The 12197-nt window shown below is 43.1% G+C and overlaps 1 protein-coding gene across 1 annotated transcript in view; it reads left to right on the plus strand.

Annotated features, from left to right (window-relative positions):
• The first annotated feature begins 656 nt into the window (after nt 1-656).
• Nucleotides 657-12197, plus strand: part of slc15a4 (solute carrier family 15 member 4) — a 36077-nt gene continuing 24536 nt past the window's right edge. The window contains exons 1-6 of the mRNA XM_036527933.1: nt 657-796; nt 1617-2240; nt 6012-6307; nt 7132-7273; nt 7509-7598; nt 11583-11763. Coding sequence (XP_036383826.1) covers nt 1665-2240; nt 6012-6307; nt 7132-7273; nt 7509-7598; nt 11583-11763 — 1285 coding nt within the window. The 5' untranslated portion in view covers nt 657-796; nt 1617-1664. The remainder of the gene's footprint in view (nt 797-1616; nt 2241-6011; nt 6308-7131; nt 7274-7508; nt 7599-11582; nt 11764-12197) is intronic.

Below are 12197 nucleotides of genomic sequence, written 5' to 3' on the forward strand. Positions count from 1 at the left end.
AGTAGTTTAAGTCATACCAGCAATCATGCTTTTTGCTGTCTGTCCGTCTTAAAAACCCTTCCCCTGGAAACATTGGCCGAAAGGTAACCAGCTAACCAGCTACACACTTACAACAAATGCGGTTTTGTCGATTAGCTATCCGTATCTCACATGAAAGAAACTTCAACTTTCTTACAGAAACATGGACAGATATACACAATCTTGCTCGTTGCGTCGCCTGTGCCAATCTATTGTAATCGTCTTGCAGCATTTTGTTAACATCTTCCCCAGTATCCCCAGAAGGTTGTTCACATTCAGCTGGCCTGTTTTTGATCTTGCTGAGCCAAATATTCGAGTAAAATATGGTCAGCTGCTGGTATAGTTTACTGCCGGTGTTGTGACATGGCATTAACCAGGTGCAGAACAAGCTGTCCGACACCTGATCTTGTTCAGTGTGTATGCCCCTTTAAACGTCTGACAGGAGTCTCTCTGTCGTGATGTTTACAGATCATCCAGGAAGTTGGAGGGAAACACATGTGATTGACCTCTATTTGTCCAATAGACATAATTGAGTTTTGGATTTCTAGCCAATGGGGTGCGAAAGGTAAGAAAGAGGGTCGGCTCAAAAGTCACGCGGTAGTACTGTGACTGTTAAGTTTATTTCAGGAGTACTTTTGTGGAAGTGGGAAACTTCGATCCGTGTTCATACTTTCAAGCTCGAAAAAAGTATTACTCGAAAATAACAAATGTCTGGACGAGTAAATACACATGAGACATAGCTGGCTATCCAGATGGCAGTGTGGAAACTGAATCAAAGGTAATGTTATCTAGCTTACAAATTAGCCTTCAATGTGGTGTTTGGTAGCCAGATAGCTAGCTAGCTGTCTCACTGGCTATCTGGCTAAGGATGGTTATCGCTACTATGACGTTATTTTATTTTAGATTGCTTACTCTCTTACTCACCCCTGAGTGTGACAGCTAGCTAACTGGCTATGTCAATTAGTATAAGAGGGTATGGATGTTTTTGGGTGGGCTAGCAGGCTAGGTAGTTCTTTTGTCGTGAAAACGTAGTGTAACGTATTAGCTATATGTACAGTGTCGTGTATTGTTTTATCTGGTTAGCTAACGTTAGCTGGCTACACAGCGATGCATGGGTGACTGGTATGTGCTTGTCAACATAATCCGAGAAGGTGGCTGTTTAGTTGGCTAGTTAGACGGTTAGTCTTGCTTGCAAGACGATCAGTAAATGTGTAAGTCTAGGTAATGTAGTAGTTATCTAAAGAGATGCATTTTTGGCGGGTGACGTTAGCTGGCTGTCAATTATACGCTTCTTACTAATGTTAGGTAACTAATTATTCAATCTGTGTAAGCTAGCTTGCCAGCCACATTGATTTCAGTTGGTGGCAGTTCCTGCAAAGTGCTTGTTAGCTTGGTAGTAGCTAGCTGGAAAGAAGCGACAGAAAGTAGAAACCTAGTAGCTACCTACGTGTGAAGTGAACTGTCACTGCTGATTAAACTGTACTTTTAGCTTGCTAACGTTGTCCACACGAAAACCGATAATGTGGACGATGTCATTCTCATTGTGTGTGTTGTAGTGTAGTGTACTATCGTGCCGTAACGTACTCTTTGCTTTGCAGGTTTTGAATTTCTCTGTAAGAGGTCTGCGTGAGTAAGCAAAGCTCATCATGGCAAGCAGAGAGGTCAACGAGACCACGCCCCTGTTGGACAGCTCTCCGTCTGTGAACCGAGCTCCAGCGTCGGTCTTCCAGGGCAGGAGACTGGCGTGTGCTGCGGTCCTGCTGGCCGAATCCTTGGAACGAGTGGCGTTCTATGGCATCACCTCCAACCTGGTCCTCTTCCTCAACGGTGGCCCTTTCTACTGGGAGGGCACGCAGGCCAGCCAGGCCCCCTTGGTCTTCATGGGGGTCACTTACCTGGTGTCTCCGTTTGGCGGTTGGCTAGCAGACGCGTATTTGGGGAAGTTCTGCACCATCGCGTGCAGTTTATGCCTTTACCTCCTGGGGATGCTGTTCTTCCCCTTTATCGCGGACGAGAACTCCAGGAATGCCCTGTGTGGGGAGGAAATGGCTTTCCCCGTGCTGCCCCCAGAATGCCTAAGCAACAGCAGTACACCCCCTAGCAACGTGTCCTGCCCCACCCGAACGCCCTACTGTGGGGCTGCAATCTACAGTGGCCTTGTCCTCATTGCCTTGGGTGTGGGCACAGTGAAGTCGAACATCACTCCCTTCGGGGCTGACCAGGTATGGCTCAGCATTCACTTTGAGTTTGCTGCAAGACCGCGCTATCATTGCCCTTCTCTGACATCTCTTTTGTTTGCAACCATTCCTGAATTAATCAGGGTTGATAGTAGCAAGCCCAAGGCGTTGCGCTTTGATCAAAATCAAGTTGTAAGGATGCCAGATTTCAAACACATTGCACTGACAATACAGCTCAGAGAAAACTGGTTCCTGTGATATGTGGTATTTCTGCAGGTTATTTCCATTTGTGAGTGCAGCCAAGAGACAATGAGCTGTGACCTTATAAAGCCACATAATGAGGGAGCAGTAGACCTGGGGGTTGAGACCTGGGGGTGGATGAGTCTGTTGGACTGAAAAGTCCTTAAGTGTGTGAAAACTCCGGGAGTCATGGAAAATTTGTCTGAAGTGTAAGAGCAAGAATACAAGCAGCTGGTGAAGCTCTTCTGTAGTTCATCTGTGAGAGCCCTCCTAACGTGTCAGGTACGTGAGTCCTCGCAAGTTTTGCTAACGGCTTAAGAGTAGCCAGTGATTGCTGCGGTATGAGTGTCTGCACGAATGAGGAAATAGTTTTAGTGTTTTACAACAGTACAGAGTGGCTGAGGTCAAGGCACTGCAGTGATAGCTGTTTGAGCATACTAGGGTAACTTTAGTATAATGTAATGTATATTACTAAATTTGGTTTTGTTTAAGTTGATGTGTTTAGTAGTGTCTGCATCTCTGACGCTGGCAAGCAGTGCTATGTCCTGTGCTGAGATGGTGGTATTGGCGTGGTGTGCTATACACTGCTTTACATGTGCTTCACAAGATGGTTTCCTGCCTACGGATACGGCAGCCATCATAAAGTTAAAATATGACACTCTTCATGCGGGGTCACACTTGCTTTGATACTATTTATATTTCAGCATTTAGCAATATTTAAAACTGAACAAGGAAATGGTCCTCACTCTGTGCTGTCAGTCGCTCTCTTGAAGACCGTAATCTCCTGTAGTGCTTCAGAGAGAGTAGTGCGCTGTCGTTCCTTGCAGTCCACTGGGAGACATAATGTTCAAGGGAAAGCATCAATGATGCTATCAGCTACTTCACTTTTTTGCTGGTTGCTTATCCCGAGTTTTACGCATCAGACCAAACTTGCACTTTGTATGTATCCTGCCCGCCCCCACCTTGCTTTGCTCTTGGATTTCGTTAGGCTTATGTCTGCTTGAAGCTTGTGCATCCATGAGGGTTTGTGAGGTGGGATGCCTATCTTGCTTTTCAACCTCATTCTGCAAACACAGCAATTCCAGTTCGCTACCTGATAAGTGCCTAGGTGAAACCGCACTACTTAAATTTACGGCACTTGCGATTTTGTAACAAAATGTAAGACCTACCCATAAGATGAACACTTATTCTTTTTCCAAAAGTTTGTCTCAGCCCCTTTATAAGCTTTTAGTTGAGCATTTTATTACTCCTCAGGGTTTGACATACTTAAGTGCTTTTCTTAAGTGAAATTTTTTATGCACACTGCCCGTCAGCTCCATGTTGAAGTCTATTCTGCTCCATGTATTTAGTCAGATGTCCACACATTTGGCTTTTTGCTGTTTTCTGCTTTGATTCTGGTCTAGGTGTGACTCACCAGTCTTTTCACTACACCAAGGGGACTACCCCATATTGTCAGTTGTTTGTTGCGACAAAGTGTTTTTTTTTCACAGTGAACAATTTCTGTATTTATATATACAGAGTACAGGAACCGCTTGTGCAGTACAGATCTGTCATACATTGAGTATAAGTGAATAAATTTGTGAATACACATTACATCAGCTATCTGTCTTACCAGAGACCAGACTGCCCCTGTATTGTTCTTTACGTGTTCCACAGAATGTTTGACCAATTAAAAGCATATGATTGTGTCACGGCAGAGCACTTTTTTTTTTGGGTGCATGAGAAATTTAATGTTGCCTCACTTAAGAAGGTATTTGTAAAGTTATTTCATATGGCTGGGAAAATAGATGTTACCCATGATATGTACTCAGAGAATGTAAAACATTGACAGCTGCCAAGATATAATGAGGATCAACAATGTTAAGAAGCACCCATGTGTTTGTTATGTAGGCTCTTGGGTTACGAACCTGCCTTGCATTTACCTGGAGAAAAATGAAATGTTTCCTTGAAGAAAAAAAGTCCAATTTGGTTACCATGGAGATATCAGTGTGTCTCTATTGCTTCAATATTCCTCATCTCCCATTTGTCAATGCCAAGAGATTCAACAAAATTTTGCCAAATGTCACCATTAGTCATGTCTAGTGACTTCTTCACATCACACTTACAGTCCATAATATATCAGGGTTTACTGGCCACTATCTTGTCTTAGATGTGTAGTGATATTCTCCTAGCCACAGGCAATGGTTTAACTTAATAAGTAGAATGGAATGTTGAATGAAGTTGAATGGAATGGAATGGAAATGAATGGAACCATATTTGGAATATGGATAGGTAAAATTAGCTGAAGCCATGATGGAGGTTGTACACAGTATACACACAGAGCATGATGGGAAAGTTCAACTAGTTTGGGAAAGTTACCAATTTAGGGTTAGGCCTGTTCATCCTAGAAATCATCGCTTCAAGCAGAGCTTTTTCACGTTATTTGTTTTTAATGAAGTAACTCAGTGTGGCAGTTGTGAACACCATGCTACCATGTAGTGCAGTAGTCATGTGTAATAAGTCTGTCAGTCGGACTTGTGCAGTTGGACCATGCTATCACATACATATTCATATCCATTGCATCAAAACAGAAGCACAATTTGACTAAAATCCTAGCTGCTGCAGGCTTGGAATAATTTGCCACTTGAGGCTGACATTTCTGTAACAGCAGTGGTTCAAAAACATCTGTTATCTGTACTTGAAAGGATGCGTGTACATCAGTAAAGGAAACAAAACATTGTTCATATCTGTTTCTTGTAAAATTTAACCAAAAGGCTGGATTTGTAATGAGTCTCTAATTAAGTGTGGCAAGCCTAGTTTGCAGGAAGGACTTTAAAAGGGTTCATTGTTATTCAGATGAAAACCTAGACTTGCCAAAAACTTCTTAAAGAATGAATGACTTGGTTTAGCGAAAAAGCCCCTCCCCATCATATGATTCTCATGTGCTTGCATTTTAAATGGCTCTGTGTGTACTCACTCTAATGCACATTTGTCAGTTGGTGTTCCTATATTCACTAAATGTAGCTATATTCTTCATATTCATATTATTCATATTATTTTCCTCAAAATCAAGGAGAGCTGTTTCATAAATTGAGTAGGAGAAATCAAAATAGATTCATATTCAAGGACTTCATGTCCTAGAAATTTTGCTTGATAAATCTGGCATTATTTGATTATCCTACTGTAGAGTTTACTGTAAGGACAACTGTAATTGCGTTTAATAATTTGACATGGGTTTTGATTAAATTGGGGTTAGAACTTAATTTGTTTTAGTCCGAACTAATCAACGGCAGTATTTTCCTGGAAGGAAGAGCTCTGTTCCACAAAGTTAGTCATTCAAGCTTGTAGAGTATAATTTCTTCCTTGTTGATGTCTGTCTGCAGAGCATCCGTTTCTGTTCACATCTGACACAAAGTTATTATACTATATATTATTATGTATAATATTGTTATTGATACCTATTAGGCTACTTGTTACTGTTAAACAGAATGATTGATTAGCCTATGTCACAGAGGAGGATGAGAAAGATGATTATGATTATTATTATTATTATGAAGAAGATGATGGTGATTATGGTGATGTAATGCCATCTCTCAGGTAAAAGACAGAGGATCGGAGGCAACACGCCGGTTCTTCAACTGGTTCTACTGGTGTATCAACCTGGGGGCCATCTTGTCTCTGGGCGGCGTGGCCTACATCCAGCAGAACGTCAGCTTCCAGCTGGGCTACATCATCCCGGCCGTGTGCCTGGGCGTCTCGCTGCTGGTGTTTCTGCTGGGCCGCGTGGTCTTCATCACCAAACCTGCCGACGGCAGCGCGTTCACCGACATGTTCAAGATCCTGGGCTTCGCCTGCTGGTCTTCACAAAGGCCGAAAGAACCCAACCTGCTCCGGTAAGAAAGAGAGGTCAGCTCCCAGCCAGTCCATCTGCTCCAAAGGCTGTAGTTCTATTACGCCCTACCCCCGTGTAACCCTGCTCATTTCATATCTGCCGTTACCAATTTGTATCAATGCGCTAGGATATCAATACTGTTCGCCACCAGGTTGTGAACACCTGCTGTGTGGTGATGGGGCACGCTGAATAGTATTAGGCTGTGTGAAATCCTGCAGAGAAGAGCAATTCTTCGGCAGTTTTGCAGGCATTTCTGTAAACTCCAGATTGAATGACTGCTGAAGTAACTGAATAGAAAGTTGTGTTCTGTGGAAAACTACTGCCCTGCACTGGTACCATGGGTGTTACTGGGAGCCTGCAGTGTGATCTAGAAGTGCAGAATCTTCCCCTGATCCCTGTACTCTGTAGGAGAATTATGGTCTTACTATTCATCATTTTTCTCACCGGCGGAAGGTTATTCCCAGGTGGCATCGCTTAACTTTGAACCAAAATAGCACAATCAGTTTGAAAACCTGACTTTGAATTTTTTCACTTGTCAAATCCTGGGACCGTTCAAAAATTCCTTATTAAGAGGTAGTTTCTCCGGCAGAGGGGATTACAGGATTTGAAAAAAAAAATTCTGTCCTCGTTCCAGAGGTGCGGCGTTTGAAAGTGAAGAACTTCAAGAAAAGTTATCAATTAAAAGTGTCCGTCTCACTTTTTGTTAGGAAGGCTGTGCTGGATTCTGTAGTCCAATTGCAACTGCAGCAGCAGCAGCAGCAGCCTAGAACACAGTTGTAGCGGTCAGCCTGCTGAAATTGATTTGTTAATTTCTGACTGATTGAGGCCCAAACCAACGCTGCTGGATGCTGCCAAAGTAACCTATGGAGGGAAGTTTCCAGAGGAGAAAGTGGAAGAATTGAAAGCCTTGGTGAAAATCATCCCTGTTTTTCTGGCTCTCATCCCTTACTGGACCGTGTACTTCCAGGTAAGACAGGGACTTTAAAACTTCAATACACTTAGGCCTGAACTGGAACATGGTTCACTTCTCGGTAAACTTATATGGTTGTGGTAGCTAAGTATTGGAAAAATTATTTGATGTCAATGCTCTGATGAATGCCTACATTCTCTGGTAACTATAGTTTCTCTACAGCCTACTTGTGTTGTATGTAGAAAAGCAGGGGCAAGACTCAATGACTTTGTCCTCTGTCTCCACACCATAGATGCAGACCACATATATCCTTCAGAGCCTGCACTTAAAGATCCCTGCATTTCCTGGCAATGTCACCCTCAACACCACTGCCCAGCACCTGGTAAGTGCAGTCTTGCCGAGGGGGGAAAAAAAAAAACGTTTCAGTAGTTACTGGTTGATAGTTAGTTGTTTACTAGTTTACTGGTTCAACTAGTAAAACCTGATTTTAGTGCATGGTTTGTATGCCTCTTCTTTGGTGTAAGAATTCTAACTTGAAAAACAAAAAGGTGGTTCTGGCAAAAAATGTTTTATTCCAAAGCAAAATAATATAGATCAATGTTTTGTCATACACTGGGTATCGCAAGGCGAATCAAATACCAATAACATGGAAATTCTGACCCCTCTTTATACCCCATAAGACTGTGCCCCATCAAACAACCATTGTGTGCGTGTGTGTGTGTGTGTGTGTGTGAGAATATGTGCTGGGCTTGAGACTGGACTGACAGGGACGTCTCAGTCCTAGGTGTGAAAGAAACTGATCAGTTTCCCCTCCATATTCTAATCTAGTCACTTCCATCTCATCTCATTGAAAGCTCATTGTTGTTACCCTATTTGTATGCATAATCCACTTACAGCGTCTGGACTCAAATCATCATCCCAGAACATTGAGGCCCATCTAGTACTTGTCCTTACACTGGTTTGTGTCAGGGTGCCGCTGTACGGTTACTCCTCTTCGTAGCGGCCATTTCAAATGGTTGCAACTTAAGAAAACACCGGCCGCCCCTTTGGCATCCACCCAGTATTGAAGGTTCTGCCTCTGCTCCTGTCCACTCTCTGTTCTTGTCGGTGTGCAGTGAGGTTTCTCTCTGGAGGTTTATTCAGGCGTTTCCAGCCTTCTGGGGAGTGAAGATGAGTCCAGTCCACACAGACACTGTCAGGGCAACAGCTGGAGGCAGTGAAGGATGCTAAAACCCTAAGGGATTTAATCAAAACTTTGACCCACTCGCTAATCACAGATTAACAAACTGCTCCTGATTGTGCCTGTCGTGTGTGACACAAAATTCTCAGCCCTGCCACTGACCCAGCCTGGCTTTTGCCGTGAGTGTGGGGCAAGTTCCACCACACAGCGTCTCAGTGTCAAAATGTCACAAACACTTAGCATATGGACCCCCCCCAAACACTAGTAAGAAGAGTCCTCATAACATGAGTAAGAAATTTGAGCAAGTATTCTGTTTCTTTTTCATTTCTTAATGAATTCTTTTCAGTGTTTGTCGTGATTATCAAACTCAAAATGTTATATGATAATTTATAAAAAAACTACTGCTTTCTTATTCATTCAAACTCGAGGACAATGCACATTGAGTTTAAACTGACCAGAGAGAAAGGGGTGCAGAATTATAGGAAATGTAAAGCCAGAGAAGGGAGCAGTCTGTCAGTTGTTGTAAGATATATCTTTAGTTTGTCGTGAGTGTTCAGTCAATGAGGGAAGTGGACTCTTCAAAAACTGAACCGAAACTATGTCCCACCAGACACACTGTGAGTGGAGGTATGATACCGCAGAGTAACAGGATATTCAATAAAAAAGAAAAAGTGATTTTCTGTTTATAGCTTTGTACATATTGGCCTCTTTCAGATCAGATCAGGGTTTGTGCAGGAGGCCAAAACTGAACAGAACACACAAAGACCCTATGAAGTGTCTTCACAATACAGCACACATTTAAGAACCACTGTGAGAAGAATCAAAATGATTTTGGCAATCCTTGTCATCCACGTGGGTGCAAAATCCTCAACTTGTAAGAATCTGCTGTTATAAGATAAGATCACAGTGGACATGCGGGATTCATCTGCAAAATAGTGCTCTCCATGGGGAAAGGCAGTCAGGCGGTGTGGCAGAGTCAGTTTGTTTCTTTCTGGCCCCACCATGAAGACCCAAATTAGAAAAGATGTCTGTTATTTTCATTTCTGAATTTGCCAGTTATGTCGGCGTTTGTGAAAAAGAGGAACCGCGTCCATTTCTCATCACTTTCCCTTCACTAACCCTCGAGATCAAAGGAGAAGCGAGAATAGACCTTTTTTGCTTTTTTTTGTGATGTGTGAGCTCAAACAGTGACTCATGTTGAGGTGAATTCACATGCCATTTGTTCATGAAAGAGAATCTAATTTCTTTTTAAAGGACAAGCTACAAACAGGTCTCTCCTTTGATAATAATAGCTTATTCCAGGCGAGGTTAGCTGGGGTTAACGCCGCCATGTTTTCGGAAGTGCTTGGTGCGGGATTTGGAGTGGGGAGCTAGAGGCAGGGACCAATCATGCCCGACAACAGCACAGAATGGAGTAAGCAGGCATGCCAAAGTGAACAGGTAGTAATTTTACCCTGCATCGCTGTGTACCCTTTCCCGGAGAAACTGGAGTGTGGTCAAGTGTGTGGTTCCCTGCTGAACACACTTATGTGAAGTGTTCCAGGAAGACTTCCTTATCTCGTCCAGTTGGGGGTCAAATTTAACAGGGGACTTGGGGGGGTGAATAACAGGTTCTCCCCCTTCTCTTGTTTTGTCAGCGTAATTAGTACTTACTCATGCAAATCTGCTCCGTGCACGGACACTATCCCCTTCTGGGGCACCTCCTGCCGTTCAGACCAGGCTGAGCGCATTGGCAAATAAATCTTAATTAGGATGCATTTATGTTTTGGATATGATAGCGGGGAAAGGAGAAGGAAAAAAAAGCTAAACAAACAGGCCCTCAAAGCTCAGACGCATGTGTTCAAATTACTAGCACTTAGTCTGAAAAATGGAAATTCGGCAGGGGAATAAACGAAAATATTAGCTATTTTGAAGCAGACTAGTTTGGGGAGTTCTTTGAGTGCTAAAAAATTAAATTTAAATTGCAAAATAAATCTGCTCTGCAGTTGGATACTGAATATATTGTCATTTTTGTGCAGAAATTACTCGACAGAACCATATTCGTAATGAACGTGTTGTTCCACAGCCTTTTGAATAAATTTCTGTAAATTCTTATTCTGTAAAGTCTTATCAAACGTTTTACACATAAGAATATTTTAAGCCACCCTAATCACACATTACCAAAACAATCCAGACAAGGGCATGGGGTAGTGCTCGCCTACTTTTACTGTAGATCATCATCTTTAAAGTGTCACAAGCCCCAGGTTTATGAAGGTCAGCACCACGCCACAATTAGAACTTGCCATATTGTGTATTGAAGGTTCTTAGGTTAACGTGATTGCTGTACAGCGAAAATATGCCACGTCAGATCACCCAGCTTGTCCTCAGTTTCACTTCTGCGGTTGTGAATATGTCCTGGGTTTGCAAATGAGTCACCCATTCATGCACAGTGATCTTGGCTGATACTGCCTTGTCTTAAAGTAGCAGGTCAAGCAAGAAGCCACTCTCTGCGTATTTAATCAGGTATTACATTTCTGTAAATGATTAAGGTCAGTCCCTGCTTAGGGCCATGGTCAGAGGTCATGTGTGTGGTAAAGAGCTCTGTCCTGTTGTGAGATTAACTGTTGTTATAAGCGTATAAAAAAAACACAACATGACATTCACTGATCTCTTGTCTGAGATGGTGTACACAGGGGGTCTATGTTCAGCTGCCACTGCTGAATGTGATTTTCTTAACACCCAACAATAGGCTAAATCTTTCTGTTTGCCTGCTGGCATAGGATTTGAAAAATGCTTCCTTTAATGAAGCGGTATATTCAGTGAGTCATTTTAGTACAGTCATCCCGGTAAATATTTAAATTGCATCAGACCTTAATTGTCTAGACAAAAATGTTGTATTATATTAAGAAATTTGTGGGCAGCTGTCATTGTGTGACTGGACTGCAATAGGGATTTTTTTTATTTTTTTTTTTTTTTTTGGTAGGATTTTAAATGTCATTCACTGTATCAAGCTGGAATTAAGTCTGCCAGTGTTCTAGCTCTGACCACATGAGGGAGCTAACACAGTGCTGAAGTCCAGCAGGATCACCCCGTCTCCGTTATTAATATGCCCACGTTGATTTTGCGCCCCAGAATTGTTCTCTGTGCAGCTGTGTGGGTTTTTTTTTAACGCGTGTTTTCCATGTTTGTCCCCGGGGTCGCCGGCAGGTGCTTTTCCGTTTCCCGGCAGCGTGGCTCACCATGTTCGACGCCGTGCTCATCCTCATGCTGATCCCGCTGAAGGACAAGGTGGTGGACCCCATCCTCAAGCGCAGAGGCCTGCTGCCCTCCCCGCTCAAAAGGATCGCCGTGGGCATGTTCTTCGTCATGTGGTCGGCGGTCGCTGCCGGTGAGGCCGTGGGCAATGGGAATGGGAAATTGGGGGGGAGGGGGCACAACTGATTTCTGCACTCGCTTTCGCAAATCAAGTCACGTCACTGTCACAAGACGCAGATTTGTACTGTAGGGGATGTGGGAGTTTCGGCGCAACCGGAAGTGTAGTCAGCGGTCACGCCAAGAGAGGTTCCTCCTGTTGAACTGTCTGTAGGAAAATGCAGTTTCACTGCAGAGGCTGTGTGCAGGTACATTGAGCTGGGTCAGACACAATTATGTTCAATGCCAGGTCAGCCAAGTCACATGTCGGGAAAACTTTTTTTTTTGTGATCTTCTGCCTCAGAGGATCCTTTGTTGCTGTCAGTTGCTGGCTTAACGTGGTTAAATTATCACAGCAATCCAAATAAAGTTTGAAATTCTTGGTAAAAATTTGATGGTAGATGGGTGAGC

This window comes from Megalops cyprinoides, chromosome 4 (genome assembly GCF_013368585.1).
Source record: "Megalops cyprinoides isolate fMegCyp1 chromosome 4, fMegCyp1.pri, whole genome shotgun sequence".
In the NCBI taxonomy this organism is placed as follows: Eukaryota; Metazoa; Chordata; class Actinopteri; order Elopiformes; family Megalopidae; genus Megalops; species Megalops cyprinoides.